At 41.9% G+C, this 18987-nt stretch overlaps 1 protein-coding gene across 7 annotated transcripts; it reads left to right on the top strand.

Annotated features, from left to right (window-relative positions):
* The first annotated feature begins 1023 nt into the window (after nucleotides 1-1023).
* Nucleotides 1024-18178, top strand: FMR1 (fragile X messenger ribonucleoprotein 1). Of its 7 annotated transcripts, none has more exons than XM_063313672.1 (15): nucleotides 1024-1513; nucleotides 5239-5291; nucleotides 6224-6317; nucleotides 8387-8458; nucleotides 8956-9104; nucleotides 9929-10022; nucleotides 10115-10231; nucleotides 10844-11014; nucleotides 11103-11181; nucleotides 12052-12161; nucleotides 13425-13511; nucleotides 13722-13917; nucleotides 14426-14569; nucleotides 15328-15410; nucleotides 15968-18178. In XM_063313672.1, exons 1-15 carry the CDS (start codon nucleotides 1463-1465, stop codon nucleotides 16127-16129), a joined length of 1662 nt encoding a protein of 553 aa, XP_063169742.1. In that variant the 5' UTR covers nucleotides 1024-1462; the 3' UTR covers nucleotides 16130-18178. The 7 variants fall into 7 exon arrangements, with proteins under 7 accessions (XP_063169742.1, XP_063169740.1, XP_063169743.1 ...); XM_063313670.1 differs by having other exon boundaries at nucleotides 1029-1513; nucleotides 14390-14569; XM_063313673.1 differs by having other exon boundaries at nucleotides 1029-1513; nucleotides 14390-14569; nucleotides 16019-18178.
* Nucleotides 18179-18987: the final 809 nt, after the last annotated feature.

The raw sequence follows: 18987 nt of genomic DNA on the forward strand, positions 1-18987 counted from the left end.
CTTAATTCTTGCTAATAACAACAGGACTGCATATTTGCTCAAAGTTGATACTGGTGGAAGAAAATTAAATCTATTCCTGCCTCAACTGGGCTCAGATTTCAGCCTTAACCCCTTCACAGAAGAGGGAACTGAATATTGGTCGCTATAGTTGCAATGCACAAAACAATCGCTATTGAGCAGTACCTGCGCAGGTAGGTAGGTAGGTAGGTAGGTAGAGAGTGTGTGTGTGTGTCGGTGTGTATCTATAAAAAAAAAATTGGGGTTTTGTTAGGTTGAAAATGGTCCCAACGTCTTGGAAGCTCGAAAAGCCATATACCATACAACCGCATATATAAACTGCCCGTTTTTTTTCTTTCATAAGTTCCCACACCTACCTCCCCTCAAGGAAAAAAGACCTCCACGCCCCTCCACCAAAACTGACCGCCATTTCTGGCGCCTTCCCTTTTTAAAAGCAGTAACCCCGCCTCCAACGCCGCTCCCCCGCTTGGGATTGGTTGTCTGCCCGTCTCCGTTTTCATTGGGGAGAGCGGCCGCCACTCCAGAACGAAACGAGCGGGGGCGGCGGAGGCGTCGTCGTCGACGTCGTCGTCAGAGGAAACGTCGAGAGAGGAGGAGTTTGAGCGGCCCGAACACGCGTGCGTGAAAGAAAAAAGAAGAAGAAGAAAGACGCGAGGGAGGGGGCGGCGAAACCAGGCGCGCGCGGACACGCGCTCCCTTCCGCGAAGATCGAAACCGCGCGAGATCTCGCAATGCTCGGCATCGATCGCTCCAGCTTTGCCCAGCGCAGTTCTCGCGCGAACGGGAAGAGAGGGAGGGAGGCCGCGCGCGCGAGGCAGGCAGAGCGGGAGGGAAAGGAGCGAGAAAGGGCGCTCAAACAGTCCGCCGGCCGGCCAGCCCGCCAGCGTGCGCAGGCGCAGTGCGCGCAGTGCGCGCGCGCGGCCTGCCTTCCTCCTCCCCTCCCCTCCCCTCCCTCCCCCTCCCCTCCCTCCGCGGCCCCTCCCACCCGCAATCGCCGCTCTCCCGCCGCCGCCGCCGCCGCCGCGCTCGCCGCCTGAGGGAAGCCGGGGGGGGAGGAGGAGGAGCACAGCGGAGCCCCCGCCGCGTCACGTGACGGCGCCAGGCTTTTAATGTTTACACTTGAGGCGGGCGGCCCGCGGCGCCGCCCCTCCCCCGCTCCGGGCCCCGCGCGCCGCCTCAGCCGCCGCCGCGTCCCGGCGACCGTTTCGCTCTCCCTCGCGGGCTGCGGGGGCCGCGGGCAGCCGCCTTCGGGGCCACGACGACCGCCGCCGCCGCCATCACGACGAGCCGTGAGGAGCGGGCTCAGAAGGAGCCGCCGCTCGGCCTAGAGCGCCCGCGACGACGCCGGCCCGCGCCGCCCGGGCGGGGAGCCGAGGGCGCCCTCCCGAAGGCGGGCAGCGCGACGGGCCGCCTGGCCCGCGGGGCCGCCGCCGCCGCCCTGGCCATGGAGGAGCTGGTGGTGGAGGTGCGCGGCTCCAACGGGGCCTTCTACAAGGTAACGCCGCCGAGCAGGCCGCCGCCGCCGCCCGGGCCGGGAGGGGAGCGCAGCGCCCCGCCGCCGAGGGGGCCCTTCCGCCGGCCGGCCGCCCCCCCGGCACCTGCTCCCCTCGGCCTGCTCTGCGGGGGGAGGGAAAGGCGCCCCCCCGAAGGGGAAGTCGGCCTGGCGAAGTTGCGCCCCCCGAGCCGCGAGGGGCGTCCGGGCCTTGCCTGGGGTGGCGGACCCGACCGCAGGTCGCCCCGGAAGAGCTGCCCCCGGAGAGTAGAACTGGGCCTGATGGGGGCGGGCTGGGGGCCCCTTTCGGAAATGATGGGGGCCCGCAGGCGTTGGGTTTCTCCGGCTTCTCCCTCTCCAGCCTTGCCGTCTTGGGCGTCGGGGCCGAGGCCCGCTGAACTGTCCCGTGGTTTGCCTTTGCAGTCCCCCCGGAAGGGTCTTGGCGACTCCGGGGCTCCCCGGGCCGCCCTTCGGGGGAGCCTTCTTGGGGGGAGCGTCTGCAGGGGTGTTTCTTCGACGCTTTTCCCTCTGGAGCCCTTCCCGCTCTTAAACACGACCGAGGACCCCGACAGAGCTTCGAGGGGCCCTTTTTACCGACATTTGCCATATTGGTAGTTGAAATGGGCGCATTCGCTGCCCCTACTGCTGCTGACCACGGATGGGTGGGATTTTAGTATCCTGCTATTTTTTCAGCGTAGGCCGGCAAAGCATTTTGATTTTGCCGGCCCCTGAGAGGGTCTTGGGGACCTTCCCCCCGCCCCCCCAGGGTCCTCGGACAGACCACACCTGGAGAAACACTGGTGTGCAGCATCCCGATGGAGATAAAAAGAGGGGTCTGGAGGGAGGTAACAGGTTGCAGATTGGGGAAGGACTTTGGGAGAACCGGCTGAAGAAACTAAATCGAAGGATAGGATTCACCCAACCGTGGCCAGCCAGCCAGAGCCGTGACTTTGAGCCGGGCAGCTGTATGAGCTGAAGAAATAAAGTGCAACCTGCCAAGGATAGGGGAAAGAGTTGGTGAGGTGGTCCGTCTGAGTCGCTTTCAGGTGCCTGAAAGAGCGCCCAGTAACTTTTAAAATAGGATCACTGAACCCAGGAATGCTGTTGCTTATCCGTGGTTCAAGTTACAGACTTACCTTTGATAGGTGCCCTCAAGTCGGTGTCGACTCTTAGCAACCACATGGCTAGATTTTCTCTTTGAATAGACTTATATTAGGCCTAGCTTATTTTCTGCTGAGGCAGCTAAGCATCTTCAAATTCCTGATAATCCTCTGCAACAGGTTTCCAATTTGCATACTTTTGTGGTGGTTTTCACAAATTTTGATCAACATTTTTTTTCATGTATTCCCCCATAAGACAAAATTTTGCAAAGTTCAAAGTTCTTTACTTTGGTCACTGACCAACCTTACATAACGTAAGACATACGGTAAAGATATGATAAAAAGGGGAATAAAAAGGTAAATTGAACTTGGCCAGTGCATGTATAATTTGTTATCTAAATTAATAATAGCAATTCTTATGATAAAGGTATGCTATTTTATCAGAGTGTTTTGGTTCATTTAATAAGCAAAAAAGTTACCTTAGTATTGATGAAATGAATGCACAAGGAAATAAAGCATCATTTGTTGTGATTCAAATTCAAGTATATAAATTGAAGATAATAGTGTAAACTTGATTGGTTCTCTGGCTCTTTCAGAGATGTAATGATTATATGTACTAAATTTTGTAATCTATCAATCTTAATTTTTAACCTGCTAGACCTGAAAACCTGAAAATAATTTTCCACTATTAGTATAACTGAAACATAAAGGACAACTCATCCTGTAATGTGTATCAGTTATTTGGGCATTGCATTACATTTTTATTATTGTTTAGTAGCATCTTGGTAACCTTGTTTTCAGACCTTGTTCTGAGTTTGCAGTACCTAACCTCTTAAATTATTTTTTATTTTATTTTTAGGTGTAAGAGTATAATGTCTGATCTAACAAGTAGTTCAGATGAAAATTGCATACCATAACCGATGGAATTTTCCATTAAAGCGGGGGCTCTCAAACTTTGTGATACCACAACTGCCAACAGAGGATTATGCAGGCAAAGTGAGAAACAAAGTCCAGAGCAAGTTTTGACAACACTCCCACTGTTTGTGCAAGATTTATAAGTGTGATCCACACACAGTTGCTTGAAATCTCTTTGGGGGTCCTAATCCACAGTTTGAGAATCCCTGAGTGAAATAAAAAGAAAACAGTTCAATTGATGTTTGCATGTAACACAGCTTATATATATCAAGACAGTTGTGTTTTATTAGCAGGACAGTGAATTCTAATATCAACCTAAACAGCTGATGACTTTTTTTGTTTCAGCTGCTTAGATTACCACAACTAAATTTTGTGGTGAAGCAGCTAGTTTTTTTGAGGTTTATCCCATTAATATGAGCAGATTAACATCAGTGGATCTTGATTTTCAAATTAATACATTTAACATCAGGTTTTAAAGTAACTGCCAGCATAGTCAAGTATATTATGCTTACCCAAAAAGATGTTTCTGTAGAAAGACTATTGAGATATTAGAACTGCTTAAGGAAAGACAACTAGGAGACTCAGTATAAAAATGTATAATGATAACTTTTCACAGCAGTTTTGTTTGTATTGTTACTCTTCATAAGCGTATGTTTCAGTATTGTAATTTGTAATAACCGCCATTAAATTGGTATGACTTTGTGTATCCTGAAGCAGTCGGCACATTAACTGGAAGCTTTTTGTAGCTCCCTGAGTGAATTTTGTATTTTTCATCTAGTCAGCGTGAAACCATCAGGATGTGATAGTTGTTTGATTGCAGGATCTCCACTTCCACTATGGCAGTCTAGTACTTTTGAAGAAAAATATATTAAGGACATTTCATTAAAAGCTTTTGCCTAGTGATACCATCTTTGCTCAAAAGTGTATATTTGAATCTGAGTGCATTTTTTCTCCAACACCCTCACAATGCACACTTAAATCTTCACTAAACTTATGTGTATTGTTCTGTGACCAGTGGCAGACCTAGATTTGCGGCCAGCAACTGGTGTCCTAGAGGAATTACAGGTAGTCCTTGCTTAACAACTATTTGTTTAATGACGCTTCAGACTTACGATGGTGCTGGAAAAACCAACTTGTGGCCGGTCCTCACGTTTCTGACCGTCACAGCATCCCTGTAGTCATGTGATCATGATTTGGACACTTGGCAACCAGTTTGCATTTATGACCGTCGCAGCGACCTGTGGTCATGTGATCGCCATTTTTGACTTTCCAGGCCAGCTTCTGGCAAGCAAAATCAATGGGGAACCACATGATTCACTAAATACCAGCCATGATTCGCTTAACGGCCACCACAAAAAGGTCATAAAATTCAGTTGGATTCACTTAATGGCCACTTCGCTTAGCAACCAAAATTCCAGTCCCAATTGTGGTCATTAAGCAAGGACTATCTGTAGTTGGCACATCCGTGCCCACAAAACGATATGTGATTTTATTTATTTTATTTCAGACATCTCTCTGTCCCATAAGTGGCCACTAGTTTGTTTATATGGATGGATCGCTCCTATCTGTGCCATAGCCAATCCCCATGATTCTTTGACAATATAGTACATTTAGAATGAATATTCAAAGTGGCCCTGTTGTGGTACCAATAAGAGGAGTATCAATAATAGATTCATACATAATCTGCTATTAAATTTTATTTCTTTGTTGCAGGCATTTGTGAAAGATGTCCATGAAGATTCAATAACCGTTGCATTTGAGAATAAGTACGTATTGTCCCGAAATTGATTTTACAAAGATTTAACAATCTAAAAATGCGGTGCTGAACCAATTTAGATTTTGAACATAATGAAGTTCTTGCATACTTGCAGATACTTTTTCTGAAACTGGTTGCTTGATATGTAGATCTTTTCTTTGATTCTCGGAAGCAACCTGGTCAGGGCAGTGTTGAGAACGAATTCATGGCCATTTCTTTTCTACGCTGTTCTGGAGCCATCTTGATGTGCTGCGTACATAGAAAACTTCCTCTCTTGAAACCATAGTCCATTAACGCTGTGTGTACCAAAACTTGCATAAGCTTGTAGCTTAGTTATTGAGGGGGTGAGCAGCACATCTTCATAATATATTTATATCCCAAAGAATAACCAGAAAGTTTCACATGGGATGATGAAGTGCAGCGTGCAGCAGTTCTTTTCAAAAGAGCTGACTTCAATACTTACGCTGTAAATTCTTATAGTTAAAACACTAACCCAATCTTAATAATAAACTCAGGTTGCAACTTCAGTTTTCCTTTAGAAAAGATACTCTGGTTTATTATTTTTTTTAACAAAATACCTGCATCGTTTCTCTGCTGGGCACTGAGGGAAGGGTAATCCCCCCCTTTGCAAGTCCACTTGTAATTGTGCTAAGCACAAAGGACTGATGGGGTTCTCCATTTTTTCTCCACTTTCTGACTCACTTGGCTGTGTGCAGTTCTGTGCGCTCCCTTGTATGCCATTGTTTATCAGCTACAATTACTAAGCCAGTGCTTTAAATCCAAGACTGACTTAGCTGTGTGTTTATTCAGTTTAACCCAGTTCTCTGTGTTTGGTCCCTGAGAAATGATCTTCGGTTGCCCGTCTTTCCTGAATTGGTATGCTTTCTGCCTCACTCACCCCTGTTACTTTTTAATAGCTTAGGTTTTTATTGTGTATTTTAGCTGGCAGCCAGACAGACAGATTCCATTCCATGATGTCAGGTTTCCTCCACCTACAGGGTACAATAAAGATATAAATGAAAGCGATGAAGTTGAGGTAAGATCTGTTTTAATCTTACATTTTGAACGAGGGTGAAATAGCAATAATGTTGGCTTTCAGGGAAAAGTCTTTGCAGTAGTCTTTCAGGGGCTTCTTCCTGTTTTTTTTCTCAACTCTCCTATTATACAACGTTTTCTTTGACAGTCTTTTGTTCAATCACAGGGGACAAATACTTAGTAGTGGATACTGCTTTGGACCCAGATACATCATCGTAACTTAAAGAATGCAGATGTGTAGCAGAGTGTGGCCCTATTTGTACCTGCTACACAAAAGGTTTTACCTGAACCATGCAGCTTAAATAGGTGTGGTGCCAGTATTAAGGTCCCTTGATTTAATTATACCTTAATTTAATTTCCTGTAATGGCAATGGATGTGATGGGCTAGGATTATGCATGTTTAAAAAGTAAACTTGAAACTTCTAAGCAAGAATGTAATTCTCTAGCATAAATATGGAGGTACCCTAAAAGGCTCATTTTTAATCCCTTAGGGCTTACTTTGCTAAATACTTCTTAGGCGGAAATTCCAGTTGACATGCTTTATTGTAACAGTCTGTGTGTTTTAGTTACCAAACACGATTGCATGACAAGCAAAGTGGGTTGGAGTGCCCCTCCCCCAATTTCCATCTCATTAGTTTGGCCTTTCCCTATTTATCTGAGGCCTGGCCATGTTCTCTCTTTCAGCATGTGTGGAAGAGCCACTTAATACTTGTACCACCTATTGTCACTGGCAGTTACTGTGCCATCCACATCCTGAGTTGGCCAAGCAGTTCCTGATGAGGGAGGATCTCCTTGATCTCATGAGGAGCATCACAAAGAATATTTCTTAGATATTCTTTCTTGCCCTGGATTTAATCAGAATAGCCGTTATGCCAGGGCCTGGAAGAAGCCGGGGTGGGTGGATATTGAACTGGGTTTTTTTTGCTGTCCACGTTTTGTATCTAGTTTAGCAAACTTGTTTAATTTGTGTTCATTAAGCAAAAATGAAACTTTTTGTTTAATGATGGTTCAGACTTGGACAGTGCTGAAAAACCAACTTGTAGCCACTCCTCACATTTACAACCGTCACAGCATCCCTGTAGTAATGTGATCATGATTGTAAATCCTTCAAGCTTTCTTCTAGTGGACAAAATCATTTGAACTTTAACATTTGATTTCGAAAATGGCAAATACAGGTATTAAATGTATAATGTCACGTATGTACAGTACCATCTCTCTTCTTAGTGCATATATGGAGGTGGGGGTGGGCCAATCTTACAATTTCTCTTTCTCTGTGTGCTTTCATTGAATGCAGGGGTAGAGCACAAGAAGATGGATGTAGCTACTTACGTTGTTTTGAAGTGACCCAGTGTTACAAACCAGTGTATTCTTACATATGGGAGACTTTCTAGGGATGAGATAGCAGTAGAAGGGTGTCAGCTTCCGTTTCTGCATGTATCATTGGCCAGTAGAAAAACTACTTGCCAGATTGCTTCCAGGTTAGCTAAGGGATGATCCCTGCTTAAATGAATTGCCAAGCAGTGTGGGTTCAGGAGCAGTTTAAAGAAGATTAGAACAGATTAGAACAGATGGCCGGGAGAGGCACACATTTTACTGTTTATTAATTTTCATTTATTTCCTGCCTTCTAAAGAACTTAAGGTGATGTACTTGGGTGTCTTTCCTCATTTTATCTTCACAATCCCAGGAGGTAAGTTTGGCCTAAGGAAAATTGAATAGCCCACAGCCAAGTGAACCCCATGGTCACGTGATTTGAACCAACACGCTAACCACAATACCATACTAGCATTTTTTAATATTGAGATATGTGCCTCTTAAATGTAACAAATCAGGTTATTGCTGGGTGGTTCATTTTTATTTCAGATTTCTGAATGGATGAGCCCTGAACTTTCAGTATATGGTTCTGAGGATCAGTAGCAAAGGATCGTTTTATAAAATTTAGTGTATAAAGCTTTTTAACACCAACTTTCCAATGTGATTATGGCATTATGATTGCAGTGTGCTGCTTCTCCACCAGATGACAACATTTCATTGCATAACAGTACAACGTTCTACACTATGATTTCATTTAGGTTTATTCCAGGGCTAATGAAAAGGAACCATGTTGCTGGTGGCTGGCTAAAGTGAGAATGATAAAGGGTGAGGTAGGAATATATATATATATTTAATATTTTGGTCTTATGCATAGCATCTCTGTTTTAAGTTGTTGTGGGTCTCCCTTTTAGTTTTACTGGAGTTTAAATGTATAGTTAAGCCATCAATTTAAGAAACCTTGGTTTAGTGGATTTGGGATGCAGTGGGGAAAACCTTTCCGTATGCTCTGTGCATCTGCATCTGTGTAAAAACCATTTCCGTTTTTGTGTGTGTAAAATGCAGAAAATATATGTGTCTATGTTCCCATTTGCCCTTTTACGTGTGAGTAAAATCTCTTTCAGATTTAATGGGGTAGTGACTTTAATAAATCCCTCTTCCCCTCATTAGTCCATTAAATCAGGGAGTTACTGTAATAAATTCTGAAACAAAAAATGCAGTTTCTCCTAAAAGTAAGCAGAGGACCCTTCAAATATAAGACACGGATATAATCTTAGTACATCACTACCTACTTATACAGTGTCTTGGACAATTTGTTCTTTTCCATTAGTTTTATGTAATAGAATATGCTGCCTGTGATGCTACCTACAATGAAATTGTCACAATTGAGCGTTTGAGATCCGTGAATCCTAACAAACCTGCAACAAAGGATACTTTCCATAAGATTAAGCTTGATGTACCTGAAGATTTAAGGCAGATGTAAGTGCAACATTATTCTGTATATTAATTTGTAATCAGTATTCTTAAGATGGGCATTATATTTTTCCCCCAGTAGGATGCTTATCAACTGTAAAGTTGTTTTCAAATACAGGTAGTCCTCAACTTATGACCATTCATTTAGCAACTGTTCAAAGTTACAGTGGCACTGAAAAAATAACTTTGAACCAGTCCTCAAACTTAACGGCCATTGCCATGTCCCTGCAATCACTTGATCAAAATTCAGGCAGTTGGCAACCAGCATGTATTTACGATGGTAGCAGTGTCCAGGGGTCACATGATCGCCATTTGCGACCTTCGTAACCAGCTTCCGACAGGCAAAGTCAATGGGGGAAGCTGGATTCGCTTGACGACTGTGGTAAAAAAAGGTCATAAAACTGGTGTGACTCAGTTAATGACTGCCTCACTCAGTGGCAGAAGTTCCAGTCCCAATTGTGGTCATAAGTCAAGGACTACCTGTACTTTACAACTCTCCGTAGCAACTTACCATTTAATTAAAATATTTTATTTAAGGAATTGTGTTTTTGAATGTGAACAGTTAAGTAGAATTATGCTATATTTTAATTGCTGTGTTGAGGAACCAAATAATTACCTGATTGAAACCAGATGAAAATATATAACTATAAATGTAATTCCCAGAAACAGATTATGGATGAGTTCAGTGTGATTCAGTCTGAAATACGTCACAGCAGAGAAGGCCAGCATAATTCTCAAGACTACATGGGATTGTATTGTTCATTACTGCTGGGGTTCTGTGGATGTAGCAACAGCACATTCCCTAAGCATGGATCTAATTGTTGTTTTAGGTGTGCTAAAGAATCTGCACACAAAGATTTCAAAAAAGCAGTTGGGGCATTTTCTGTAACATATGATGCTGAGGCCCATCAGCTTATCATTTTGGTAAGTTACTTCTGAATAGATGGGGTTGAATTCAAATGGTCTGCTTTGTATATAATATTAATGAAGATTTCTTTTCCATTCTAATCCTTCAGTCTATTAATGAAGTAACAACAAAACGTGCAAATATGTTAATTGATATGCACTTTCGAAGTCTTCGCACCAAGTTATCATTGATAATGAGAAACGAAGAAGCAAGCAAACAACTAGAGGTAACAGTTGTAACAATTTTTTATAGATGTAGTCATGTTGCTGCCAAAGCAAAGAAATTGAAGTTTGACAGCAAAATAAATACCAGCAAATCGCAGTATGAGGCAACCTTCCCTGAGATGCCCTGGACCACACCACAGTTGAGGATGATGGGATGTACATTCCAGTACACTTGGGAAAGAAGTTACAGGCTTTCCTGCCAATATAGTGTTTTAACCTTCAGTATGATACCTTGTTTATCAGAAAGTCTATGAGATTTCAAGGGATCATAACTTCCATGGTTATCTTAACTTTTAAGAGGAATTGATAAGTCCTTCTTAACCTAGATGTTATCTAAAGAATCCATATCAGTCCCAGATTTCTGAACAATAACCTTGTTGGCTTGGGAATTCTTGGGATTTAATCCATATATCTGGAGGGCACCTATGGTAGGGACGGTGTTACAAAGTGATGCACCAACAGTAGCTAGTGAATCCATGTAACTTCAACCCTAACTTCAACATTTGAAGTACGTTCAGTGCGCCAGTGAAAGTATTGATGGTGATCAGTGATTGTGCTGATGCTTGTGCACTCATACCGAAGGTCTCTGTGTAACCCAGAAGGTCTCTTTCCAGAGTTCAAGGCAGCTTGCTTCGAGGTTTCATGAACAGTTTGTTGTACGTGAAGATCTCATGGGCCTGGCTATTGGCACTCATGGGGCTAACATTCAGCAAGCCCGGAAGGTGCCGGGGGTGACAGCCATTGATCTTGATGAAGACACTTGTACATTCCATATTTATGGGGAGGTGAGTTGCATTTCTGAAGCGCCTTTTGTGAAGTGTCTCTGACTCTGAGTCACTGCAGCGCTTCAAAACATGCTTATATTTTCTGTAGGATCAAGATGCAGTGAAGAAGGCAAGAAGTTACCTTGAATTTGCTGAAGATGTCATCCAAGTCCCAAGAAACTTAGTAGGTAGGTCAGTCAGTGTGTGTTTTTGAAGCTTGGTTGTTTTAGAAATAAAGAGGGGAGATTTTCACAGTGTGGCTATTCTATTTTTCAATATAATTAGCAATTCTCATAATTTGGGCTGACGTAAAACGAAGTTGTAGCTTGATGGGACCATTTTAACACTGACTTAGAATGATACGTAAAATTGGATATATGGAGTTGTTAACCCAGGATCAGGGTTAGTCAGTTTCATATCTTTATTCAGCCATGAAATTATGGCAGTTGAACCAGTCATATGTTCTCACCAGTGAGGGATTCTATACTCCACTCTTAATTTTGGGATAAAGCTGAATTAAACAATCGTTTTTTCTAATGTGAATGACAGTACAGTACTTCACCAAAAAAAAGTTTGTTTTGTAATCCTTAAAATGAGGATCGAATTGATTGTCATCCTTGTTCCATAACATTGATTGAGCAAAACCTTTTGACAAGTGAAGTGACTGTGGTAATTGGACACAGATTTCTCCTTTCAATATTGTTACTGGAGGTTATTGTCAGACTTAATTGAATCTCATTTTACTGGACATATCTAGTAATAGGCTTCAATCCGTTTTAACAAATGCTTCCTGCAATTACAGATGTTACCTCTGCATGTAGGAAAAGAAATCTTTAAATTCAAGTTCTTTTTAAAATAAATACCCAAGTGTTTTTAAAGATGCCCACCAAGGAGAGATGAGCATATGATGTCCTTGTGAAAACAGGCTCATTTTACTTAACACAGGAGTGAAATATTTGAGCACCTGTGGAAATGTTTTTAGCAAAATTGACTTAGCCCCCTTTTTCCCTAATGCTTATGCTGATTTGAGGAAATATTTTCTCACATACTTTTTACAGGAAAGGTTATAGGAAAAAATGGAAAACTCATTCAAGAGATAGTGGATAAATCTGGAGTTGTGAGAGTGAGAATTGAGGCTGAAAATGATAAAAATATTCCACAGGAAGAGGTACGTGTATTTTTAAGCTTCATATTAATGAGGAAAAGCACATTTTCCTCGAGTGTCTACATTTTTTAATTGCAAACCAGTTCAGGTTGCTGCTTAATTGTTTTGCTTTTTGTGTAGTGGCTAAGTGGTTGGACCACTTGGAAGGGGTCTTTGCAAAGCAGCTGAACTGCCCTTCAAATCCCGTTACTCAGAGTGTTACGGCCTGTTCACTGTTACTCTGATGGGCTACTTCTGAGGGTCCCTCCGTTGTCTGAGCATGCACTTGTATTCATAGAAGACTGTTATTTCAGGATTGCATGCTCAAGCAGCGGAAGGCCACTGCCAAGTCTTTAAGAGGCGTCTGGTTTGAGCAGCTCGTTCAGAGGAGCAGTTGAATCACTATAGTACACTCCTCCAGATGGTTTATTGAGTGCTACTAAATGCATTCAGCTTTACAAGGCCTTGCCCTTGAGTTTCTTTTTATAATTCTAAGCTTTTAGGCCAGTTACCTATTAATTTAGCTGGAACATGATAAGGTGGCAAAGCAACATCTCCCTCTGTCCATGGAAAGATGCTCTCTCAGAAGTCACACGCAGAAGAAACCGCCACAAGGAAGGCTTTAATCGTAGACAGGTGTCACTTGGGCTGTATTGCTCACCTGCTGTATTTATTGCAGGGAATCTTTGTACAGGAGATAAAAGAGTGTTAGCCATGGGATCTGTAATAATGGCAAACCATTTCTGTTTTCTGTTAATAACTATTGCCATTTAAAGTTTGGACTATCCCCATTTTTTAAAATTCCATTACATTTTGTGAGCTGCTGAACAGCAACAGCTTTTCAGGCTGACCCTCCAAAGAGCACCATGTCCCACTAACATACAGAAAAATAATCTATTTCCTGTCAGTTATGTTCATGATAAATTATCTTCCGTTTCTGGAATCTGCATGAAAATTTGAATTGAGAATGAAGTTCAAATCCAGGGAAGTATACAGTCCAAAAGACGAGTGTGGCTAGTTTGAGTACTAGTCGGTATACATTATAAATTAAAATTTAGGATGGATTGCTTAGAAGGAGAGAATTTCTCCCTAGGCCGCCACATGTGACAGAGGTCTTGGAGGATCTTACGTTACCCCATTTTGTGTTCTGGTGAAGTGCAGATACTGCATTCGTGTGCTTGCTTAGAACATAACCCTTAACTGTTTAATGAAATTACATTGGGTACTAATTATAGAATGGTATTGATGGTATCACGGAAGTCCTTTGATTCTAGATTTGCCTTCTAGGGGATGGTTCCGTTTGTCTTTGTGGGAACCAAGGACAGCATCACGAACGCTACCGTTCTTTTGGATTATCACCTCAACTATTTAAAGGTGAGGATTCCACTGGCTTGCCTTTGGGGGAAGGGGAGGCCTGGCTTCCAGATGTTCTGCAAAGTTATTTAATAGTTTTCTCTTTAATTCTGTTAAATGTCGTGTTTCACATTCATTCCTAAATGAATTCCCGTGCCTTAAACGAACCAAGCCATAGTTATTCATGGTCAGAATAATGTAGCTTCTTGTAACTTGCCTCTCTTTCCCCAGGAAGTGGATCAGCTCCGTTTGGAGAGGTTGCAGATCGATGAACAGCTCCGACAGATCGGGGCCACATCGAGGCCACCCCCAAATCGCCCAGATAAAGAAAAGGTGTATATGGCTGACGACGGTCCTGGCCTCGGAAGGGGTGGCCGACCTTACAGGAACCGAGGGCACAGCAGGCGTGGCCCGGGCTACGCTTCAGGTGGGTAGCTTGGAAGACTTGGCTCTGCGTCCACTAGATGACCGCCTTTGTTCCGGAGGCCTGATGTTTTGGAATTCTCATGAATGGAACGGTCAGGGAGGCTGAACCGGTCTGAAAACGCAAATGAGCTATAATTATGGAAAGTGGGGTCTGCACAGGAGCATGGCCCCTGCCATCCTTGTTAGCTGGCTCGCTTGCTTTGTGTTCATCCAGCGTGCATGCCGCTGAATCTTTGCTGCTCTTGATGGCTTACAACCAACACGGTGAAAATATCCAGAGAATGATAAAATGTTCAAACGCAATACTTAAATAATTATTAAATAATAATTATACTGTACTTTTACCCTGTCTCTCTCATTAAGAAATACTACAAGAGAAAACTGGTTTCAGCTGGTAGTTGTTTGGGGTAGTTTCTCTAAAACATCATAAAAATAGCCTGTGGTATGTCTTGGTTTTTTCAAACTCTTGATAGGAACTAACTCTGAAGCATCAAATGCCTCTGAAACAGAGTCTGATCACAGAGATGAGCTTAGCGATTGGTCATTAGCCCCAGCTGAAGAAGAACGGGACAGCTACCTGCGCAGAGGAGATGGGCGAAGGCGCGGAGGAGGGGCACGAGGCCAAGGAGGAAGAGGCCGGGGAGGATTCAAAGGTGAGCTCTCGGGGCCATTGCCAGCATGGCTGGTGATTTTTACATAAACCTTGTTTAGTTGACTTCCCTCTGAAATTGAGGCCTGCTGCTACTAGGTTTGCCAGCTATGTTTTAATAAAGCATTTTTAAACTGCACAAGAAACTAATACAGGGGAGTCTAGAAGTCTCAATCACTTCCTGCCACAGGCCTTGTCAGAAAGGGGGAGGGGGGACAATAGGATTTGCCTAACTGCAAAGCAGTCATCAGAACAAAAATAAAACCCTCCAATAACACTTTGTGTTACTTAAGATTGGAAGGTAGAATTGCTCTTTATCGATCACGTTACCTTGGTCCCGTAAAGTGTCCAGAAATATCATTGGAGTTACCTGAAGAGTGCCTGCATTTCTCTAGAATATTTGCTTGCCTAAAAGCCGTTAATAACATAACACACAGTTCTTTTTCAGATTCCTATTCTTCATGACAATCTGGGCAAGAATGGATTGTTCTAAAATTGTGAATGAAAGGCAGCATTTACAAGCTTTAGAATTAAGCCTTAATAACACTTGTATGCTGACAGGTAATTAGGTTTTGCTGGGCAGCTTTCTGTAGTAAAAACCTTCAGATGTAACATACATATGAAAAGGGGAAAAAAATTCAAGCTAACAGTCATAGCCAGCAAAAAGAAAAAAATGTATGTCCAGGATGGAGAGAAATTGAGAGAGACAGGGACTATATCTGTTACAAAATCACCTTCCTAAAATCCAAATTTGATGTACAGGAAATGAGGAACAGTCAAGGACAGACAACCGTCAACGCAATTCAAGAGATGCTAAAGGGAGAACAACAGATGGGTCACTTCAGGTAATTTTTGTTCCTCGATATATAAACGAAACATGTCCACATGCATGGCAGTGTATGTTAATGTGTTTTTTCCTGCAGTCTGTTATCCCTACATCAGTCTTAGTTGGTTTTACTATGATTATTTTATTCATATTTTTAAATTGCCCAGTTTCCAGAAGGTTAAGAAGAAGCATACTTTGGAATAGTTAACGGTGGTGGGGTGGGGAGTCAGTTTAAGGCCTACAGATTCACAGTTAATGCTTTTCCAGATAAAGTCAGCACATAACTATTTTGAAAATTAATTTGTCTTCACACTGAGCAAAATAATTGTAATAGCTAAGTTACATAATGTGCAATTGTATGTTGCACAATATATTAATCTTTATTCAGTAATTTATAAAATGCAACCTCAGAATAATCAAATTGCTTGCCTCTTAACTACATATTTTTTCTAGATTATATTTCATTTGGAGAAGGAGAAAACCATTACTTTTTTTTAATGTCCTCTCCGGCAGCTCTTTATGGGCGCTCCCTAGTGTTCCAAGGGGTATGCTTTATGTAACTGTAACTTATTTCAGATCAGAATTGACTGCAATAATGAAAGGAGTGTCCACACTAAAACATTACAGAATACCTCCAGCGAAGGTAGCCGGCTGCGCACGGGTAAAGATCGTAACCAGAAGAAAGAAAAATCGGACAGCGGAGATAGTCAGCAACCGTTGGTGAATGGCGTGCCCTAAACTGCATAGCTTGAGAAGTCGTATTTCCTAAACTGTTCCAGTAAATCTTATTCCACATTAGAGAAACTTGTTAGGCCAAAGACAAATAGTAGGCAAGGGGGCGCAGGGCATGAAATATAAAACGTTCTGTTAGCCTTTTTTAACATCAGCAGTATGCAGTTTTTTTTTCAAAATAAGACATTATACTTGCATTAAAATACCTTGAACTTCTGAAAAAAAATGCTTTCAAGTACATATTGCACTTCAAACAATGAAAGAATTCCTTTTGTTTGTTTTAAAAATACTGAACTGTGCATTGGTATTTCTGTTCAGTTGTACCATTTTAACGCATCTGGTCAAAATCACTGCTAAATTTCAATTTTCAGAATAAATAGTGTTTGCGGTAATCAAATTGGGCTTCTGTTTTCAATCTATTAAAACTTCCTCATTTAAAAAAAAAATAAAAGCTATGTTTTATGTCCTGTGTCAGTTCACCCTTTCGGTTCACTTTTTTCAGTATTTTAGTGAACCTGGATCTATGTGTAATGTAACTAAATTGTCATTTTCATTAGCAAAAAGTTGTATGGTATGTGCCTTTTTTATATCTTGGCAGGTAGGAATATTCTATTTGGAAGCAGAAATCAGGGAAGATAAGTTGGAAATGCTGAACTCTGTTACGTTCCGGTGTTAGGCCTGATTAGGGTGCAGGAACCCCCGTTACAAGCCACGGGACCGGTGCGCTGGCCCTGACTCCGTCGTCCTCAGACGGGCCTGCCCGGTTGTCCTGCGTCGAGCAGGGAGTTCTGACCCCTGCCCACCCTGTGTGACCGGAAGGCAGAGTTCCCAGCAGCTGGGAGGCTGCTCCTTACCCGGAAGAGTCGCTGGCCCACCTGTCTCTCCTGCCCCCTCTTCAGGCAGAACATCAGAATGGGACTTAACTGTACAATATATATGTAGCAAAACTTCTCCAACAATTAGTACTTTATTAGAAGAATGCATGCTTTCCATAATTTTTTCCTGGCATAAACTTCATTAGGCAGTTTATAAGATAGAAACCTATTTTGCACTGAAGATAATGGCAGATCATGTTACTGAAATGGTGGCTTTTTCGTTCGTTAGTTTCTTTGTTTTTGTTTTTCCCCCTTTTTAGTCAGGACAAGATCTTTTTTTTTTAATGCGTATTCCCAATTGTGAAAAAACAGTTGAGGGTTACCGAGGGAACAGACTAAAACACGTTCATGGTATGTGCCAGCTCTGTGGCCAGAGGACCAATTTAGAAGAAGAGGCTTTTTTGTTCACTTCCCCTGCAGTTTTGATATTTAAATTTGAGCCTATCGCAGACGAGATAGGACGATGATTGTGTTATATGTGACTCTTCGTAAAATTCAGGGATATACTGTAGTTTGACAGCATTGGATATAGAACAATTTTTTAAGGTCTCCTTCACAAGTAGTTGAAAAACCTGTAATTGAAGTTGATGTAAGGTTTAGTTGTCCATAATTGGGGATGGGGCATGCTTTGTATTTCCGATCATGAATGAAATTTACGTGCAAAAATAAACGCAGTAGGACATTCATTTTAAGCTATTCTGTTTTTATTAAAATTACTCCAGTCGGAGTGTTGCTGATTATGTACAGAATTGTACAAATTGCAGCCCCAGTCTGTGCTGTTTTTTTGTTCCTCTGCTTTTTCATTTTATTTTTTCTTTGCATACGAGCAAGCATATAAAAATGGCAACAAACTGCACACAACTTAACAAATATTAAAAAAAAAAGTCTTAAATATTGCCAAACATTAAATGTTGATTTCTAATTATTTATTTTGGGGGAATGTATAGTATTTGAAAACTGAAATTGGTACCTTGCACACATCATCTGTAAGCTGTTTGGTTTAAAATACTGTAGATAATTAACCAAGGTAGAACGACCTTGTAATGTAACTGCTCTTGGGCAATATTCTCTGTACATATTAGCTACAACAGATTGGATTTTATGTTGACATTTGTTTGGTTATAGTGCAATATATTTTGTATGCAAGCAGTTTCAATAAAGTTGGATCTTCCTCTGCTAATGGATGTTGATGCAATCTTTATAAATGATTGCTTTAAATGAATCAACCTAAAGCAGGAACCTATTTTTTCTGTGTTGAAATTGGAAACGTTGTTTATTCCAGAAGTGCGAAAACTGAAATATTTTCAGTTTCAAGAACGGGGCTGGTAACATGCTATTACTGATCAAAACGTAGGTATTTTGCTCTTATATGCACTAATTTTACACTCGAGGCTGACTTCAGTAAGGTGCTAACTAGATTTGACTTAACTAAAACTGTTAACAGATTAATCACCATTTTCAAATGACATTTTGCAGTATTTTTGTGCTTTAAATGTGTATCCCTTTCAATTTAAAAAATTCACTGTTTTTAAGTAATCGTACATTTTAAAAAAACATTGTAAATCCAAATGTAAGACTCATTTTGAGAATCATGCGTGTTACAAAGGTTTGAAAGTGCAGCAAATGTCTGATGTTTGGGTTCACTTCCTTAATGGTAACTTCACATATGGTCTAATAAATTACAATTATTTTGAAAAAAAATAAAAAATAAAAGTTTTTTTTTAAAGATTGAAAGATATCTGTGAATGGCCACAAGATTCAAGTGCAGTATGGTTAGACAACTTTTCCAGCCCAAGAATTGAATTGGCTGGTTTGTTTTCTTCTCTTCACCGCTAGAGAAAGGATAATTGTGAAGAGAAAAAAAAAACGGGGTTGCCATAATATGCTCATGATAATTTGTTCAAGATGGAAGCATGACATCAACGCACCTAATTTGGTGCATCCGTAAGTATATCCTTCACCAGAGTAAGATACTCTATCTGTTAATAT

The sequence above is a fragment of the Candoia aspera genome, chromosome 12 (genome assembly GCF_035149785.1).
Source record: "Candoia aspera isolate rCanAsp1 chromosome 12, rCanAsp1.hap2, whole genome shotgun sequence".
NCBI classification, from domain to species: domain Eukaryota; kingdom Metazoa; phylum Chordata; class Lepidosauria; order Squamata; family Boidae; genus Candoia; species Candoia aspera.